We start from the raw sequence: 20922 nt of genomic DNA on the forward strand, positions 1-20922 counted from the left end.
TATTTTTAGTTTAAATGAAGAAGACTAAAATTATTCCTTTATTTTCAAGGGTGTGTATTTTCTGAAACCCTAACCTTTTTTCCAGGCATTTGTGAGATGACATTTTTAAAATGAATTAAACACACTGCACTCACGGAAAGCAAGTAAAAGCTGATCAAATCTTTTATTAAAGAAATTCTACAATAAATAAACCATGTGATCATATAGGACAGTATTTAAACAATATTCCAAACTGTAATCTTAAATCTCATGACAAGGCTTGCTTAAACATTTAATATGCTTCAGTTTTTAGCGCATCACAATGTTTCATAAACTAACGTTGAAACACCCAACAATGACATTTGTTTACAGCTCTAATTCTAGCTAATATGAATCCCTTCATCCATGTGTGTTCAAGTTGATTCTGCATTAACTAGTTATTATAATCTTATCAATACGTTTTTATTGTTGAGTTTTGCATTCAATCTTCATCTTCAATCTTATTCAACTAGTTAAACATATGGTATTAACTAATGTTAACAGATGAAAATGTATTGTAGTTTTAGCACGTTAGTGTAGTAAGTGAACCAAGTGGCTGCTTAGGGGCTCAGCACCACTAGGGGGCCCCTAAGAGCACATGAATTTACAGCTTTTCTTGTGATATAGTCACAACACACATCCATTTCCTCACGCAGGGCAGTATTTTTTTCTGTGGTGTGTGTCAAAATTTGATATATTACCGACTAAACGCAACATTGCAATATGATTTACGCGATTCATGTAATTTATGATTATCTGTTATCTATTATATATTACAATAGCCAGTTGTATATATTCTGCTCAGAAGGCTTGGGCGGACCCATTTTCTATTCAAAGTTCCTTCTGTATATTTCATATCTGTAGTAGGGCTGTGGTTGCAGGAAAGAGTTAAAAACATTATGTACATTCCAACAATTCAGACGAGGGAGAGCGAGTATTACTTTCTTCATATATGTCATCCACCGGGACTGATGAATCTGACAGCTGGAGATGACATCAGTGTGTTATAAAGAGATCTGTTCACACGCTTTAACACAAGAACCACATACGCAACAACAAATTCATGTTCAAGATTCACTTTATACATTATTGTAAAGTGATTGTTGATGATTCAAATTTGGGTTGGATAACAACACTTAAAACATTCAAATGACCTTAGATATTTGGATTCAAAGAAACAAGTAAAAACTTTACGCATTATGAGTTCTGTTACCTGCCTAAGATGCTTTTACGCACCATTTTACGCACAACTAAAGACCTTTAAAGAACGTTTAACCTATACAGCTTTTATCATACTTTGATGATTTTGCTTAACGTGAGCTAAATCTTATTGAGGATAAAACTTTAGAACGAGGTCTTAAATCTCAATAAATTCCCTGACTTATTCCGTGTAAACAGACACTTTCTCTCCCAAGATACGCATCGGATGCCTCTTACACGTGTTGGAGAAATAAGGAGACAGCTTCTCCGTGAACTTGTGCTTGTATTTGTACAGCAGAGTGTTGTCGCTGGCATCCGAGAACATGACTCTTCCACCTTCCCAGTCGAGTTGAACTCGTATCTTCTGCGGTTTCTTCTTAAACGTCAGGGGAGCGCTGGTTGGCGTCTGCGCGCGATACGCGCCGCCAAACAAGCAGACGGTCCACATGCCGCGTTCAGGGCTCGGAGGCAACCATTCTTTACGCTGCACGCTCTCTGTTACCACCCCCAACGCCCATTCGGTGCAGTCTCCGACCTCAACATCCCAGGTGTGACGACCAGAGCTGAAACTCTCAGAGCCCAGGACGCATTCGTAGAAGCTGAAGCGCTCAGGGTTGTCGGGGACCTGTTGGTCTTCTTCAGAATAGCGAATGGTGGTGAGGTCATCAGAAAGAGTTACGCAGACGTCTGCTGTGTTGGGGTCCAGGATAACGGGATCTGAAGGGATGGGACAAAATAGCAATTTAACAAATGCATGTGCAATACTTTAGTATTTTAATTTAATTGATAATTCAACGTTTCAAGCCATTTTGGATAAAAGCGTCTGTACATGCAAACGAATGTAAATTTGCTGTATCCTCTCACTGTATGTGACAATGCTCTGCATGTTCTCCCACACTCTGAATTTAAGGCAACCAATGTGTTTGGCAACATCAATTAGTGCCTCCGAGATTTCCACTGGGTCCTTTACCATACACTCAACCCTGGGATGGAGAATGAGAGAGAAAGTGTATCCTTACTCTGCAGCTTCATCCAATCAAAATCGGTTAAAATCATTCGTGTTTGTACCGTTCTGATGTCTTCTTGTAGTTCTGTAACAAAAAGGAAGATCTATAGAGAACTTCTAAGCATACCTGATACTCCTAACGGTTTCTTAACTGAGATCTCATTAGGTCATAATCGATTGAACTAGGAGTGGTGTTTCTTTAATGGTTGATTGTTTCCTCACCCTCAGAAACTGGAGTTCATCTTCATTCATGGCCTCTTCTTTTGAACGAATGGCCTCTTGTAATGTCATGATCTCATCTGTTAATCTGTCCATCATCTCCGTCATCTTCTCACTCTTCTGCTCCTCTTCTTCACCAAGAGCTCTCAGCATTGAGATCTCCTCGTCGTGCAGAAACTGATGGAGTTTCTCAAAGTTCTCTTTTATCAGACGGAGAGTGTTCTGTGCCTGTCTCTGATCACAGGTAGACAAGACTTTTAGTTTTATACAAATTGTAAACAAACTGTAATTTCACAGAATTTTACTGGTATTTTTTTCACAGATTTAGTTTTTTCTACGCATTACAGAAAAAGATGACACGTTTTTTTTATAAGAAAATAAGTATTTCTGGTACCCCAGGTGATGGAAAATGTTGAAATGAATATTTAGTCTACTTTTGAAATATATATATAATATTTTACAAGACAATTGGGGAAAGTATAAGTTTACAGGAAAAACTGTTATTTTACAGAATATTTCTGGCACCAAGTATATTCTCTCGGCCACACTGGGAACAAACTCATTAATCTGTTAAAACTTGTAAAAGCCCCACAAATCAGCCAACCTATCTTGTTAATTATGTCTTAAATTGATTATTTTACTCTGAGGATTATGAGAGGAGATGTTACCCTGATATGTGCTGAAGTTTGCTGGCAGTTTTGCTTGGCTGTGTTTAACATCTCCAGTTTCTCCTGCAGGGGGCTCAAAGCTGCTCGAAGCTCCTTCTGTGAGAAAGAAATCAGGTCAAAATACATTTGTATGAATCAGCTTTTGTGTTTTGTGTGCATAAACATTCATAAATAAACAGAACTAGCTGTTTTTCAAAACTTTTAAAGAATATGAAATCATTTATATTTTAAAGTTCATAGAGTATTATTTATATGTTTAGGGCTATATGAATACAACATGTTCATTTTTGTAAGTTTAAATCCAAACAACATTTTTAATACTTTAAAGTTCACATGCATCCAGTATTATTTATATTTTAAAGTTCACACCTGTATAGAGATTTTTTTGAGTTCACATACAGTTTTTTTTAGTTTATATCCAAACTGTGTTAGTTATATTTTAAGATTTTACATATTTGCAATATTCTTTATATTTTTCATTCCACAGGCATACAGTATTTTTATAGTTTAAAGTTCACATGGATACAATATTTGCTAATATTTTCAACTTCACAATGACTACAGATTTATTTATTTTTTAACATCCACATGCACACACTATTGTTAATATGCTATTTTAAATGATATAGAATTATTAAAATATTTATATTTTAAGTGCACATGGGTACAGTATTATTTATAAGTTTAAGGCTTTATGCATACAATAATGTTCATATTTTTAAGTTCATCTGCATAAAGTGTTATTTATATTTTAAAGATTACACTTCCTACAGTGTTTATAGTTTAGGTTAACATGTATACAGTATCGTTTATATTTAAAGGCTATCTGCATAGATTTGATATTTTTATGGTATATGAATTCAGTATTATTTTTCATATTTTTAAGGAATCTTCATTCCCCCACACATTTATCAATACTTTATACCTTCCCCCCACCTTAAACTCTTGTGTAGCCTCTTCTATGGAGTTACACTCATGATCTTCATGTTCTTCCCCTTGACATTGATCACAGATCAGTTCCTCATCCTCCACACAGTACTTCGTCAGCTTCTCTCCATGCTGTCTGCACAGTTCCCCATCCTCCTGGCTTTCTCGTCCCTCTACTCCGTCTCCCATCCGACACGGTTGCCCTTGAAAGAGCGAGTCGAGGAGACCATTTAAAACACTGTCCAGCAGCTCACGCCCGTAGCACTCCGTACACCCCTGCCGGTCTGGCCCGAGCTCATGTTGACACAGCCTTAGACACTCCGGGCACAGACTGTGTCCACAGGGTAACAGAACAGACCCTCCACACTGACACCCGGGACATACAGAAGACTGATCTTCTGACATTATGATGGTCTGGATGTGTTTTTGAATGTCCTTCCCCCACTCTGTGTGGTCTGAAGATCTTTGGTTGTTACACAATCATATGCTCGTGGTTATTGAGGGAAATTCCCATCTGTCTATTTATAAGAGAGAGTGTCCATTTACAGTGCTGTCAAAAAGTTCAGAGTCACTTGAGTGAAATGTTTTTCTTGACTATTATAACTTTTGCCCGGACAGCATGTCTCTAAATGTTTAAAATAAGTTTTGTAGCAAAACCATAATTGTGCAAATATATTCGTTACTATAATGGCAATATTTGAAAAATGTGTATTCAAAGATAAGATCCAATAAAACGTTTTTTAAACGGACAGAGCAATGAAGAAAAGCAAAACAGGACTTCCTCTAGTGTGATTTAGAAAGCATCTCAGGCTGAAACCCCCAAACATACTTAATAAAATATTAAAAATACAAAGTTTCTGCCAAATTTAGTCAAAGGGTGACTACACTGAAGATGCTAAAATATTACAAGTTTGTCTAGATTAATATTACAATGTTTTGTTTTTAGTCACACTATTATTCTCAAATGTATAAAAATATCAATACAGAATGAATAAATTATCCATAACTTTTGAACAACTTGGCTTAAAAAAAAGTTATTAGAAGATGACAATAGTGGAAAAAGACGATTTAGGAATCTAAATGTTGTTTGAGCTGTACTTTTCTCAAAGGGTTTTCAAGATGTATAAACCTACTTTTATTAAGAGCCTTACAGCAAGTGTGATTTTTTAATCTATTTACTAGCATTGGACACAAATATTGCAGATATTTTGACAACTGTGTGGAGCAATATAATAATTTACTATTTGTTGATACAGATTAATAGCCCTGCTGAGTCACTGAGTCTGTGTGTGTGTGTGTGAGAGAGAGAGGGAGAGAGAGAGAGAGAAAACAAGAGAGAGAAAAAAGTATGTCAAGTCACATTTCGAAACGAAATCACTCTCTCAAGAAAAGAAAACATTTAACCCACCGATGTGAACGGGCTTCAATAGTTGTTTTGCACGAAATTTGAAACTTTTCTTGGGAAAGTTCCGTCAGCACAAAACAGAATCCGCCTCTGATCCAGTGATTTCCACACATGTTGGTGAAAGTACGCAGCGATATAAACAAATACAAATATTAAACTAAATATTAGCAACAACACTGACAAGTATGACATTCAAAGGATATCTGTGCTCAAAATGAGGCAAAAATGTAGATAAAAGCTTAATGTATAGGTCCATTCCCAAAAGCACAAACATAGAAAGATATTTTAAAGTTTGAATTACTGGTTGACTGTATACGGTTTGTAAAAACGAATATATTAAATACAATTAGAGAATGTTAAAAATGGTAACTACATGACTATTTGTCAAATGTTTTTACATTTGTTACCTTTTTGTAGTGTTATTCAATTTGCTGTTAATGGATGCAATTGTTTTGATCATTTGCTATGGTTGGAATTTACTCATTTCACAGTGGACTATTTTTCCGTAGAGTTCTGCTAAACTTTATTTAAACCAGTTGTGGTCAGTTTGATCTGCAAGCAATTTTTTACCATTGTAATTAATCGCAATACTACAAAAGCTCAATCATAATGTGCTACAAGCAACATTTGTCAAACATCATCATCATAAATATAGCATATTATCATTACAATACCTCAATAAGGTTTTAAAAAAGCGACAGGAATATGACCATTGGCATTTCCTGGAACTACCTGTTAATCGTTTTCCTTCTGCGTACCATATTCGAAGTCTCTGAGCGAGAGCGCCCTCTGGCTTTCGGATGTGGCGGCATTTTACAGCAATTCATTGAGAAGCAGAGAATAAGAATTGCACGATATATCGCCTCACAGCCCTAAATTTACTGAACAAAAAACAAAGTTCAATAAATAAAATCTGCCAACTGTTTCTCACGGAGTTACATAATAACACTTAACATTGAGTGCTCCATTTATTTATGAATAGATTGACTATATAGTTTTATATTTCTGCACCCCACAATACGTCATGCACAGATTTTGTAGTACTGTATGTGTGGAGGGATTACAGAAAACAGCCTCCCGATTTGCGCTACAGTGGATCTTCGCGATTACCAGGATAATGAACTATAAAATCTACCAAAATCTCTTTCCTTAATGTTTTGAATTCAGGATAATACATTGACACCAGTTGTTGAATAAGCACGCACACCACATGCACTGATGTGGTATTTTAAATAATAGGCCATATTCAGTATCTTAATAATAATATAATATTCATACCCGTTTAAAACACCAGTTATCCACATTGCATAAAAACAGGACAGACAAACTTAATTGTGTTTATTCTATACTTTATTTGCAATTCATGTCAAGGGGTGAAAACCTGCCTACAGTAAGCAACTGAAGGAAATATACACAGCAATTCAGTCTAGACACTTTGAAGAAGCAACTGTACACACATCATTCCGTTACCATCAAGTCTTTACATTAGAGTGTTTTCCTCAGCGACTGTTAAAAAAGCAGATTCAAGGCAAAAAAACAACAACAATGACATTCCTTAAAACACATGACCTTCTAAGCTCTTCAATGATAATAATGATAAAATTCAGTGAGAAATTCAATGTTTGAGATGCAAATTTTCAAGTGCGCTTTCAATAGAGATGGTACTTTTTAAAGTGCTTTTATAAGTTCTCTGACGACACGACTGCTAAACACATGAAACAAATATAAAATTGCAGGACTGCTGAGTGTGGTTTTGATTACTTAATCTTCCGTACTGCAAACCTTGCACAAAACCAGATTAATATTGCACACAAAAATCCTAAAAGTCCATCTTCAATATTCCTTCTGCTGCTACAGTACTACAGTCATTTACAAAGGACACCTAATAGGATCTGGATTCAATTAACACGGAAAATATAAAGGAAAATGGAAACCGAGTACATTGGTATCTACACATACTTTTCATAATAAAACGACATTTGCAGACTTATAAAAAAAAAAGAGAAAAACAAATGAACGGCAAAATTATCTATCCTAAAATAACACAAAATAAATAAAACATTACCTAGTTGCGAGTACTGTAAAATGAAAACATTGCCTAAATTGTATTAAATAAGCCCCGCCCACCATTAAACAAGCCCCACCCATTACCTCCAAAACTCAATGAAAGGCAGTAATGTTGTGCTGAATAGAAAGCACTGAACGGAGAGCAGATCTAAAAAATCAAACACGAGGAAAACAGAGTACACAGCGGACAACATACAGACAATATTTGGTTGTGTGATCCAGAACAAAAATGCCGCATGGGTTCCCCGGGTTGTGCACCTTGTTGAATTGATCGGCAAGAATCGGATCTTTCCAATATGGACCCTAAACTGCACCAGCTAAAGTCAAATACAGTGTATGTTCAAGAGAGGAGGTATATCGTGACTTCAATGGCTGGTTGACCACCGCACAAGCCTCTCTCCTAACAAGCCAAACAAACTAACGTGATCGTTCACGTACCTTCATGTTGTTCTAAACCCATGTGACAGTCTTTTGCACAATGTCCAGAGGAATCTATCACAAGGGGAATGTGCCTGATTGAGCCGGACACATTTTTAAAGCTGAAAATCAGAGTCAGTCATTTGGATCCACAACGACATGAAGGTGTGTAAATGACAGAATTGTCTTTTTGGGTGAAGTACTCCTTTAAGCAAACAGCGAGGTCCCCTGCCCAGGCATGAATAAAAACTAACTTCTAAATAATGTATATACAATCCCCTTTGAGCATAGTTTAGGAAGATCAACGGGGAGAAGTCCACACGTGATAAATAAAAATGATCGGTAGGGATTTCAGCTGTAGCGACACGACTCTAGCTTATGTCAGAACTAAAGCTAAACATTGAAATGAAAAGGGGACATTAAATTCTTGTTCTTTACACCTAGCGTAGACTCATCTAACACATCAGGCTGTGACATTAACACCAATGCAGATGATTATTATTATGTGGTAAATTTACCTGTAGCTCAGTATCTACATGAAGCAGCCGTTTTATTTATCTTTTTGTCTAACTAACTTTACTCTCCTGTGCGTGTCTGAAACAAACTATTCCGTTTTTCGTATATACAGATCAGTTGTAGTGTTTAACATATGTAGGCGAAATGTTCGATAGAAACGATTGAAAGCGAGAGAGAACAAGCTAACTCTCTATACAAAATTTAAATTCAACCGTACATAAATAAGGCTAAAAGCTAGGGTTTTTTTGTATTCCTTTAACCGTGATCATTCATTTTTGCCTTTTTTCTTTTGTAAATTTGTAATACATTCAACTTGGCACAGTGAGGAACGTGGAGTGCAGTATTTGAACAGAAACCTACTTTGCAGGAGTGAAGAGTTACACGTGTGTCCACTGGTGCGATCTTTTCAAAGGGATGATATAAGAGATAATAATGGAGAAACAACTGTACAGCCCAGACGGGGATAGTTTTTCTTGTTTCATAAACACAAACACACACATACATATATATATATACATATATATGTATATATATATATATATATACTTCTATTCATTTTTATATGCACTAAACCCTCTCGTGAGATGGAATGCCTGCTCAGCTTTTTGGGGTGATTTCGGCTTCAGCTGGGGCTACTGGGTTATATATATTCAGCATTCAACAGCTAGAGAGACAGAGAGACGGAAACAAAAAGATTAAAACTGCCCAGAAGAAAGAAAAAAAAGTACATTTAAAAAGATAAATCTACTCACTTTATTACTGTTTGACTCCGCCTCCACGGATGCTCAGTGATTGGTTATTCTGGAAGAGCCCTGCCCCCGAGCGGTTAACATTAGGGTGGGTGGGGGAAGCGACAGGGGGTTGGCCTGGTCTGATTGGCTTGGCTACGAAACGGAGAATTATAGAAAATAATTCTGACTTATTAAACATGCATTTTATTGAGGTCATGTGACAACAGTAATAATGTCATGTGACAAAGTAGCATTTGCCTAGACATTACGCATAATGTGAGCGTACTGACCGATCTGAGCCGAGTGTCCTCTGCGGGCCATGTTCTTGGCTCTTACAGCCTCTTTGATGCGGTCCACCTCCTGCTGATAGCGCTTGCGGTCACGAGCCGCGTTCTCTTTGGCCTCTTTGAGCGCAGACTCCAGAGCCTTCACGCGTTCCGCCGTCGCCCGCAGACGCTTCTCCAGCTTCGGCAGCTCACAGCGCAGGTCTGCATTGTCGCGCACCAGCTGCGGAAGGATGAATCAAGACATTGGGTTAGTGCGAGTTGCAAGAAGTTAATGAGGTGTGTCTGTAGTACGTCATGGAGGTGCGTTTACCTGCTTGTGGACTTTAGTGAGCTGTTCCAGGTTGTTCTCAAGGAAAGAGATCTTCTGCTTTTGAGCGGCGCTGCCACCCGTGTCGTCAGAATCCATCTCAGCGCTCTGTAAAATTTAGTTTTTACTACTTTTCACCAGTATGCGCATTCTAGAAAAGCATCTTTATAAATGAATCTACAACTATCAAAGCGAAACCGGAGTTAGCTTTGACATCATCTATATGCAAGCATGCTACTAAAGAGTTTGGACGATTAAGTTATGATCCTTCTTTGAGAGATAACAGACCAAGTCCGACAAGTCTATCATTTTTAAAATATGCACACTTAAATTTTGATTTTATCTAGAGTCGTATTCGACCTTGTGACAGTAGGAAATACTATTTTGAATCTGTTGTACCTTCTTGACCCGTGTGGCCAGATCTTGAACAAATAGTTTCCTCAGGTTATGAAGAGTCTGCAGTTCTTTGGCCTGAGGAGACAGAGTCAAAGATCATAGAATGCACAGATAGATCCAGATAACCCACATCTCTCAAACACAAAATAAAATGACGTACCACCGTCTCCTCCAGGCCTTTGAGATCCTGTCTGGCCTGCTCTCTTCTGTCCTGCATCACCCTGCGAACACATTTCATCGTTACCATAAGAGAAATCTTTTCACATCGACTTTGAATGTCTCCGTGCTGTGCGTGACGTACGTGAGATCGTGCAGTTTGCGGCTCTTCTCCTGGTCTGTGGATTTGAGCTTCTCGTGTTCCACCTTCAAGCGCTCCTGCTCCAGCATGATCTTCTGGTTTAGACTGCAGACACAGAGATATGTGAGCAGGTGAACTTTATCTAATATGTTCACTAAAGTGTTTGTGTGAAAGGCTTACTCCTGTAGCTCAGTGATGAGTTTCTCCTTAATCTCCAGCTCGTCTCTCAGGCTGCTCAATTGTTTCTGATGAGCTTCTCTGTGATTGTGGATCTGCTGCTCCACCGCGGTCTGGACACAGAGAAACTTGAAGTTACAATCCCTCTTTAAACATTGAGAATCTGTACTATATCAAACCTTAATACATTTGTGAAGTGTGCATGTCTTTTAATAGAGCTTATGGTGATAATGAAATTGCAAAACATTCACCTGGACTTCATTGGCAGACTGTATCTCGTTCTCCTTCTCCATGGCGTGAACTTTCTCTGCACGAGAAAAAATAAACCGAATCATAAAACCAAGCCGCTCACCACAAGAGGGCAGTGGTGTCCAAAAGAAGAGGCCTGTTTCTCAGATTTAAAAGACGAATTTATAGCACAATTGAATCAAGTTAAGAGAGAAAAGAAATGTGCGTGTACCCTGAGCACTGAGTTTGACCAGTTCTTCATTTAGAGAGTCCACATTCTCCTCCAGCAGCCTCTTCTTCTGCTCTACGTTCTGTAGATACTCCGTCAGAGACTTGATCTTTGCTTCATACTAAAGACAGAAAAACAAATCACAGAATCCATCGTGAAAACGCCAAACTATAGCCTTTTTTTGCTTTTGTCTAAAGTCATGCATTAATGAACTGGCTGTTTCAAAAAGTAAGGTAATGACTATCCATTTTGTGTGGTTCCTCAGACAAACCATCTTGTCTTCAGAAGCATTAGAATGTAGATTGTATGGATTTCTAGATAAAGTAAATCTTCAAGGTGGAATATGTCATATACTTTATGGTGTAAGATAAGCTGAGGCAGTACCTGAGAGATCCGGAGCTGGCAGGCAGCGAGCTCTTTCTCGTTCTCGTCCATCTTTTTGTTGCTCTCGGCCTGAGTGCCCTCCAGTTGTTTGCTGCGCTTCACCAGAGTCTTCACCTCTGACTTCATCTTACTGATGTAAAGACGAGCCACTGTGAACTCTTCATCGATAAGACCTCCACCCTCATGCTGCTGAGAGAGAAAATTAAGGTTAAAGAAGTTGAAAAGCATAAAGAAATGTATATACGCCTTAAAATAAGACAAACATCCATTGGGGTTTGATGGTACTTTTGCGAGTACAATCATGATTCTACGCTTTATACCTTGATGTCATTGCTGCCCACGGCAATGCCGATCTCAGCCAGATCTTTGAGTAAAGATGACATCATCTCAGTCACTCTCTTCTTCTGATGGTTGGTCATTTCCTTCAGCTTCTGCAGCTCCGAGTCGATAGATGCAAGAACACACTAAAATAATAAAGAGGACCAACGTAACCTTTTTATTAGTGATAGATACGTTCAACAAGTATAAATAAGAAACACGAGTTCATCCTCACAGATTTCTGATTCAGCTCATCGCTCAAAGTCTCGAACTCCCTGGTCTTGTCCTCCACCTCCTGACTCTTCTGATCATAGTTGACTGCGAGCTCCTCCAGGGCCTGCAGGACCTCCTTGACTTCCTCTTTAGACGCCTCATTCTCCATCTGCAGACGCGTGAGCTCCGCCTGCAGGTTATCGTGGTCCCGTCGGGTTGAGACCAGCAGCTACGATGCACATATTGAGACACGGAGCGCAATAAATATGCAGCAGCCAATCAGAGGGCAGGACACTGATGTTTAAAATCTCAGAGGAAATACATTTGATGTTCACATCTCACCTCTTCCTGATCCAACATCTGCTCCTTGAGTTTCTCAGCCAGCTGAGACTGCTGGTTTATCTCATCATCCTACACACAAAAAAGAAAACAGCAATAAGGTAACACGTTCCATGACACACAAGGTATGCTAATGTGCAAATCTCGTCTATTCATTTTTTTATTTGGTCTGTCTGGTCTAACCTTGTCATCCAGCTGTTTGTAGAGTTTGGCCAGTTCAGCCTCACATTTCTCACGCTCAGCGTCAGTCAATTTGAGGCCGGGCATGCTGGGAGACGAGGCAAATTTTTCGTTATTCACCACATTATCCAGGGCCAGAACATCTGCGTTGGCCTTCTCTTTATCGTACTGTTCCTCGACAGGCACGCTCTCGCCTGAAACACAAAAATAACAAGTTGAGATGTGCGATTCTCAATAAACATACTGTCTATCCTACTGTTAGACTAATGTGTATGTTTTTACCAGTCCTCCAGCGGTTGAGCTCGTTCTCCAGCCAGGTGATGGTGTTCCTCAGGGTCTTGTTCTTCTCTTTCTCCTTCTCGTATTTCTTCTTCCACTGTTCTGCTGTCAGCTCCACATTGACAGACACAGTGTTCTTAATGGTCTTTGCTCTGAGGACATCAAAACACACACACACTTAAAATATAATGCATCAGAATACCACAGCGAGCCTATTTTGCCTCCTAAGCTTTCAACCGTGGCCTCTGTTGGCCTTTAAGAAAGAGGATTTTTTGTGTTCTAACCAGACAAAGGTACCATCGTGCTGTGTAGCCCCACCCACATACGATGAATCTCATTGGTCATTACCCTCACCTCTGTCCGAACATGAGTGTGGTTTTGGTCTCTGCCTCATTATATGACGAGGGGGAGCAGCAGATGACAATGGTGGTCCTGCAATTTCCACCCAGAGAATCCTGCAGGATCCTGGTCATTTTACTGTCTCTGTAGGGAACATACGTCTGACAGAGAGAGAGATCCATCATCCCTCCATTCACGTAATGTTGCCATTTAACACAGAGACATACACCGTCAGGTGCAGAACACCTACCGAACCCTCGGCCAGAGCAGAGATGACGTTGCCCAAAGAAGACAGAGATTTATTGATGTTTTTGGCCTCATCCAACACAGCGCCCTCTGCTCCAGTTTTACTGACCTGCGATTACACACACAAATCACGTTGTGCATCATAGACAGATTGGTGCGCGGACACATTAACACCCCGTAATAATGAGCTTTTCCTCCTCACATCACTCCATATATATTCCCATGTGCTCTCACGTGAAAATTATGCTAAACAGCTTTTTCTTCCGATAGCCAGTCGCGCAAACAGGATATGAATCTACCAGGATATGAATGTCTCATAATGCATTGCATTCTATCGACAAAGGACACAGATTTCTTGTGGTGAGTGTTAACTTGCGTCCAGCATTTATAAAGAAATACTCAAGTCACTTCACAGGTTATGTCATTATTATTATTATTACAAAAAAGATTTTAAAGAGAAACAGAGGAAGCAACTAATAGAGAAAGGAGGAAGTAAAATGAGAGAAGTGTAGGAAGAGAGGATGTGAGATTACCTTCTCACTTCCTGCTAAATCCACCAGGAAGAGTTTCCCGCTCAGTTTCTGCTCTGTTTGTGTGTTCTCCTGCTTGACATTGATCAGGAAGATACTGTGACTCCTGGAGCTGTGCTCATTCATGTCTGACACAAACAGAAAACAAAGACAAATATACACCTGTCATTGAAACTTAACTATGGCTACATCAAACTCCACAAGCAAACGTAAAATATAGTGTTTTTATTGAAGTGGTAATGTCATTATAGACCTCATATGAAGAACAAAACAGGCAATATTTTAAAATGCCTTCTTTATAAAGCCAGTGGCCTGATTATTTTTGAAAAACATTAAACTTTGTGTTTCACAGAAGTATCTCATATGGAAATAAATGTTGATTCCTTTTCCTTTAATAGGACAAAAGGTGACAGAAGGGTTATGAAAGAAGAAGGGTATTTGACTGATTTGGGTGGACTTACTTGTTACTGCCACATGTCTGTTGGATTTGCCTTCATCTATAGTGTCCATGACCTCGTCAGGGCTGCACACAAACCGTTCGGTACAGCCCTGAAGAAACAGAGAGAAAGACAAAGAGAAAAAGAGAGGCAGAGTAAGCCATTTTGAATTACTGCATATACATTTTAAAGTTTTTTACACATTAAAGACAAACCTTCACATAAGGGACCCTGTTCTTGTCTTCATGTACAGACAGATTGGTCTTGGACACTGTGTGTGAGTGAGAGAGAGAGAGAGAGAGAGAGAGAGAGAGAGAGAGAGAGAGATGTCATTTACAATGTGAAACAGATCTTTTCTAAAGAAATATTATGAAAATCCTGTTGGACCTGAGACAGTATACTGCGGTCCATAACTCTCAAAGAGACATGAACATGACCTGTCCATAACATATTCAGCTCAAGTCATACGTACCATCCAGCAAATCCCTGATCTTGTCCAGGTAAATCTCAAAATATGAGACCTGCCAATACAAAAAACATCAAGATTTAGCTAGTTCTAAAGTGCAGGATTAAAGTTTCTGTAAAATAAAACAAATCCCAGATCTTTTGACAAATACATTACAAATATTTCCTTAGTCTTTTTTTACAAATCATGTCATAGAGATCACACTCATAAAGAGTAGCTATTAAACCTTTTCCTTCAAGTAGATCATACCTTGATGTGGAATTCCAGGTTTTCATCCATGGAGTAAATGTAGTTGAATATATCCTGGACGATTCGCGGAATAATCCCCATGCCGTCTGGATCGTGCAGGTTACCCTACATGAACACAGCCAAATACTTAAGATATCAACATATTCAATTTACTGTAGCTGGTGTATGGAACAGTTAAAATATTAATTTTAGATCAAGATATATCCTAACATAAACCATGAGCAGATTATTATATCCTAGGAATATCACAGCACAAATTTGTATTAATTTCATCATAAACAAAACACTGCTACCAGAAATTATTATTTATTAAAATGTTTCTAGATGATTTATTTTACCTCCATGGTGTGTGTTTTTCCAGAGGAAGTTTGTCCGTAAGCAAATATTGTACCGTTGTAGCCCTCAAGCACATCTGCAAAGAACAAAGACAACAGTTCAAATGATTTAAATATGGTCCATTATAAAAATACAGTATAATGAGGTAGTGGCAGAGACCAAACCACATAAATAAACACTGTATTCTGTGACAATTATATGAGAGTTAAACACATGTTGCTCCTAGATCATGTTCTCTGATTGTTTGCCGACTCCTGAAGACCTTGCTGCTCACCTTTAACAATCTTCTGAGCACATGCGTTATAAACCTGCTCCTGAGAAGTGTTCGACTGAAACACACGGTCAAACATATACGGCTTTCCCTAGAAAGAGAGAGAATGACATGTTATTATACATTAAAGTCTATTTTATAATATTATAATATTATTTTCCATTATATTTACACCTTTGATGGCCTGAAGCAACAGGGCAATAGAACTGAATCTGCTGACCGAAGTCATAAGATTCAAAGACTCTCTATTTAAAGCATCATTTCATTCTTGAAGGAACAAACAGAGACTTAAGCTGTTTAAGCCCTTAACCAAAACATCTTATACATGATTCACAACATGACCTTTTCATTTTCAATTTCCGTCAAATATCAAAGGTGGTTTTCCACTGTTAATCAGACATTTTTTTATTCAGACATTCATTCACTTTCATTCATGTCAGGCTAATATACCAAGGCAACTGTAGCTTTACAGGTCTATATCATGCTTTATGTACGCCCACATCCTTCAGCTGTCCGTCCTAAAAATAGGGCGAGAAATTATAGATCCACCCAATAAAAGGCATCAATTACATACCGATTTAACAATCAATTGGTCTAATGATAATCTTCTCTATGTGCGTGTGAGATGCCTATTTTTCCTTGAAGCATTATAAAACAATTAATGTTTAATTGTGTCTGTAAGACGTTGTAAGGATGTGTCAGCATTGAAAGCCTATCATAAGAGGAGAGGGTATTGGACTGAATAATCCTTTTTATGCAGGAAAAGTTAGGGTTGGGCAGATAGACGATGACATCGCCCATCGGAGATGGCTGACAGCCATCACGATGTTGGGCTGGTATAGTGGTTCCCCTGCATGACGTCATTTTTGTCATCAGGAAGTTCAGCGGTCGTCCGCAAGACAAATGTTAACTGCCAAGTCAACTGTATGACATTCTGCGCATGTGTCAAGCTTATCCATTCGTTCTTTACTGCGGTCGAGCATGACTTGGAAGTCGCGAAACTTGTCAATGATGACCTGAACTGTGCACGTCCACGATGGGAGCGGGAAACAACAGTGACGTGTGACCCGCGCAGTTAACAACCTATTCACACACACAGACACAAGACTCGTCTTTCCACGTGAAATAACAACTGGAAGAAATTCAAAATGTTCAAGTCGTACATGCACAAATACACGCTGTCTTGAAAACTGGTCGCTAAATGCGATTTGGTGGCAGCCTCGAGCCCTGTATAAGTGTTTTTTTATGTTTTGGCATAGGAAACTGATACAACCCAGCCCCCCATGTCATCGTCCATCACGGTCTTTCACTGTAGGCATCGTCCGATGCCAATTTGGTAGACATCGGATGGTCTCTAATCTTCTGTTTCACACACCCATCAGAAGACAACAGTTATCAAAATCCTGTCAAATCCACCCCTCACAACAAGACAATAGAGATCTTCTCTAGGCCACCTCTGTATAGGATGTACTACTGATGGCAATAACATTAAAAACTAATTTATTATATTAAACACGAACAATGTATCAAGTTCATCACTCGGTCTAACATTCAGCGACCCAAAAGCGGCAGTAAGCAAAGGTCATTTAGGTCAGCGATTGCAAAACTTTTTCATTCTAGGACCCACAGGTATAATCTATGTTGAGATAAAATATTTTTAAATGAAAATATGGGGAGTATACACACTCATCCTCTATAAGTAGAAGAGTTTTAATTTTCCCTAAATAGAATAAATGAAATAAGCTGCAAAATATAAAAGCGACTGTTATTGCCAGTCATTAACTGGACTAAACAGTTTTTTTGTGTGTCATTCAAAAGCCAAGTGACTTTCCACGGCCCACCTCATGCCACTGTGCGACCCACAGTTTGAAACCCCCTGATTTAGGCAATAGGACGGTACAACATCACAACCCAGGAATGCCAAAATGATGATTTATTTCACAGTCTTCAGACAGTCACAAGACTACATGAAGAGTGTTTATGTGTTTCTGCACATCCTGAGGCCACCTCCACCACCGAGAATGGAACAGCACTGTTTACAGCTCTCAGTATTCCCATTGAGGGATTATACTTGCGTACAGAACGGTTATGGTGATGGGAATGTGCGTCACATGTTCGCTTCAAACTTTGAATAAGCGCGTGTGTTTGCACGCAATAAAGAGACAAATAAAATATTCATGTGTTGTTGTAATTACAGCTTGTTCTGTTGGGAATTCACTGTGAAATTATAGAGATATCGACATAATAAACACTCCGGAGAGAGCTGGAGATACAGGTCTGGGTTTCTTCAGTGCAGCATGATTTATTGCTCATTTATGACGAGATTTACCTGCTGAAAGCCATTACGACAACACACCCGCTCCATAAACATAAGCAGAACTGGTCAAGTGGTGTGTGATAGTTGTGCTGGTGCCCAATGCTGACTGTTCAAAACAGCTGGAGGACAAAACCCGTTTGGCCGACTCACAAGTACACACAAGCACACACACTCACACACACATAAGTCACCCCACCGGCGAACAAAAGGGCGAGTGTTGATCAGACAGTAGTGTCACAGCAGAAATCACCGCCCAAGAACGATAAAGATACAAACGGTAATAGCATTAGCAAATAAACATATTTGTAGTCTTAAACAGACCATAAGACAGAAAAACAACCAAAACAAATACTTTTTAAAATTAAAATGACCCATTACAGCCAGCTCACTCAATGGGACAATAAATACGGTGCATCAGAAAACTTTAGGACTTAAAGGAACAGTTCAACCAAAACTGAAAGCGATGTCTTCATTTACTCACCCCTTTTACATTTCTTTGTTCTGATGAACACAGAGAAAGATATTTGGAAGAATGTTTGTAACCAAACAGTTCTTGGCCACCATTGACTACCATTTAGGAAAACTTGCTTCATAAATGTCTTTGTTCTGTTCAAAACAGAAAAAGATATTTTGAAGAATGTAGGAAAGCAAACAGTTCTGGGACACTTTTGACTACAATTGTAATTTTACTTGTAATCAACGGTGGCCAAGAACTGTTTGGTCACAAGCATTCTTACAAATACATTTCTCTGTTCATCGAAACAAAGAGTGAGTAAATTATGACAGAGTAACTGTCCCAATAAGTACCAACCCACTGTCAGTCAAAAACAATACTACACATTTCGTACATGCGAATGCATTTTCAGATGGCAAATACATGTTGCTTTAAAAAAAGCGTATTCTGGTCTATTTATTATAGAAAACAGCTGTTCATACTTATGTCATTTACTACATTTATTTAGTAAAGACTTTAGTAAACATGACATATAGAAACATATCTACAGGGCACAAATCAATGAACATTCTGGCAATAAGGTGGCTTTTCATATATCCTAACAAATATAAGAAAGAAAAGAAATACAAGTAAACACACTAAAGGATTTAAAACAGGCTTCGATCATTTAGACAAGTTTTCCAAGTACGTTAGGCCACATCATAACCGGTTATCCCCATTACATTGCACAAACATGAAAATTATTATATTATACCGATATTTCACCATATATCATATTCGCAAACGCATTTATTAAAAGCAATACATTTATATACGCTTTCTGTTTGTGATGGTTTAGAAATGACAACAACCGACCATATATATATTAGCACACCGGCTAGCTGTCACTTCAGATTTATAACACATATTCTTTTCAAAATCTGCCCTTAAGTGAAAAAGTTATACTGTAATATTAAGATTCATTCATTTTATTTTGAAAATGACGTAGTTTAATGGTAACTTCAACACCCTCAAGTGTGCTGCTGCATTACGACCGGGGACTGTTAGCCACCGAGCTAACAACGATAACAACTATTCACTGCGCTTTAATATTAGTCGTTTACAAGCTCACATGTCAATTTTACACAGAAAACGATGCTAAAACATAAACTGCGCTATTATTTGAACAAACATACCCATTAAATGTGATATTTTCTGTCAGGAAATATCCGCAGGTGGTTAGCAGATGCTAATACAAATACACGGCGGGTTTTCCGCAGTATGTAAAGCGGGCGTTTAAGATGAAATAGCGACACAAACTCACCCCTACGACCACATTATCTTCTCCTTGAAATTTGGGGACGTATTTGTCCCCTCTTGTCACCTCCGAGCTGTTTAAAGGCCGAAAACGGCACATGACTTTGATGGTGCACTCGGCCGGGTCCGCCATCTTCAACTGTGAAGAGGAGGAGGTGGATGAAGACGATGAGGAGGAGATCTCCTCCCGACCTCGGCCCTGTGTGTGCGGTGTGTCGGGGCCGGACCTGTCGGGGTGGGGCTGGACCTGTCGGGGAGGAACTGGAAGTGGGGTTTGATTGAAGGGCTTCTGGATGGGGATGAGTGACGTACAACCCCCGACACAACACAAATACACACATGAGAGAAGACTCATACACTCACAAATGCATTTTTTAGTTATTTATTGCAGCATTTGTCAAAACCTTTTTTTTTGTAAAAAGGCTTTTGGATTTATCTCGGTGTAAGGCTCCAGTTATGTTTATGCATCTCTTGGTCAGTTTTAAAACTGAAAAAAGTTGCATAAAGTTAACATTTTCCTGCAAACCCATACACACACACCACCCTACAGTAGATATATTGCAGATACAGCATTGATTGGGATGATTCAGGGATTCGTCTTGTCCTGATGGATGTGGGATGTCAAGGGACGTAAAGAGAAGCTTCTGGAGAGCTGAATGCTGAAATCTTGGCAAATGGATGTTGCACGGTTAAATTTAAACATCTTACATCAGCTCTGATTCAAACCCAGAAACAGTATTTGTGAATTTAAGCTTGTTGATTTACAAGTGTGTTGAACAGATAAAGATAAGGTTTTTATAAGACATTTTTGTTTGCAGCAATGCTTTTAATATATATATATATATAATATACACCTTGCATGTACCTTATAACTATTGTATAGAAGAACATATATATATACATAACAGAAATTTAAAGCAGACGTGTAATGGATGTCAAAATACAATCTTTATATCGCGTCTTGAAAATATCTTAACTTGTTAAAGATCTCATATCCAACACAGCTGATATATACAGCATAACGTGTCTGATTCGTCAAATCTGTTAGAAATTGAGTGTTGTATAAGCACTTCTGTATTCATAACCTCATGCAAAGCACTGAAAATGACTCAACACAAGCGCTGGACACACAGACATTCTTGGGTGTGTCAGGACACATGTCTGCAAACTTT

General features: G+C 38.6%; 2 protein-coding genes across 3 annotated transcripts; both read right to left on the reverse strand.

The window, feature by feature from the left end:
• Nucleotides 1-139: 139 nt before the first annotated feature.
• Nucleotides 140-4509, reverse strand: LOC130439117 (E3 ubiquitin-protein ligase TRIM39). Its single transcript, XM_056771547.1, has 6 exons — nt 4048-4509; nt 3112-3207; nt 2447-2677; nt 2287-2309; nt 2083-2201; nt 140-1935 (listed from the first exon to the last, which is right to left on the reverse strand). Exons 1-6 carry the CDS (start codon nt 4441-4443, stop codon nt 1400-1402), a joined length of 1401 nt encoding a protein of 466 aa, XP_056627525.1. The 5' UTR covers nt 4444-4509; the 3' UTR covers nt 140-1399.
• Nucleotides 4510-6775: 2266 nt separating this feature from the next.
• On the reverse strand, nt 6776-19975 carry kif5bb (kinesin family member 5B, b). 2 transcript variants are annotated; one of them, XM_056771394.1, is made up of 26 exons: nt 19758-19975; nt 15687-15774; nt 15415-15488; nt 15077-15181; nt 14834-14882; nt 14577-14632; nt 14386-14473; nt 13928-14052; nt 13399-13503; nt 13164-13309; nt 12813-12961; nt 12534-12724; nt 12354-12422; nt 12034-12240; nt 11801-11944; nt 11481-11669; nt 11100-11217; nt 10891-10946; nt 10643-10752; nt 10466-10567; nt 10325-10385; nt 10168-10239; nt 9772-9876; nt 9465-9681; nt 9196-9327; nt 6776-9107 (listed from the first exon to the last, which is right to left on the reverse strand). In XM_056771394.1, the coding sequence occupies exons 1-25, from the start codon at nt 19881-19883 to the stop codon at nt 9200-9202; spliced, it is 2880 nt and encodes a 959-aa protein (XP_056627372.1). In that variant the 5' UTR covers nt 19884-19975; the 3' UTR covers nt 6776-9107; nt 9196-9199. The 2 variants fall into 2 exon arrangements, with proteins under 2 accessions (XP_056627372.1, XP_056627373.1); XM_056771395.1 differs by having other exon boundaries at nt 11481-11666; nt 19758-19973.
• Between the last annotated feature and the right edge of the window lie 947 nt (nt 19976-20922).

This window comes from Triplophysa dalaica, chromosome 17, assembly GCF_015846415.1.
Source record: "Triplophysa dalaica isolate WHDGS20190420 chromosome 17, ASM1584641v1, whole genome shotgun sequence".
NCBI lineage: Eukaryota > Metazoa > Chordata > Actinopteri > Cypriniformes > Nemacheilidae > Triplophysa > Triplophysa dalaica.

Coding starts and splice junctions, on each gene's coding strand:
- kif5bb (XM_056771394.1), bottom strand. CDS start 19,883: ATGGCGGACCCGGCCGAGTGCACCATCAAAGTCATGTGCCGTTTTCGG. Junction 15,182..15,414: donor GAAAAACACACACCATGGAG/GTAAAATAAATC, acceptor GTGTTCATGTAG/GGTAACCTGCACGATCCAGA. Junction 13,504..13,927: donor ATTTAGCAGGAAGTGAGAAG/GTAATCTCACAT, acceptor GTGTAATCGCAG/GTCAGTAAAACTGGAGCAGA.
- LOC130439117 (XM_056771547.1), bottom strand. CDS start 4,443: ATGTCAGAAGATCAGTCTTCTGTATGTCCCGGGTGTCAGTGTGGAGGG. Junction 2,202..2,286: donor TACAAGAAGACATCAGAACG/GTACAAACACGA, acceptor TCTCCATCCCAG/GGTTGAGTGTATGGTAAAGG. Junction 1,936..2,082: donor GCAGAGCATTGTCACATACA/GTGAGAGGATAC, acceptor CCATCCCTTCAG/ATCCCGTTATCCTGGACCCC.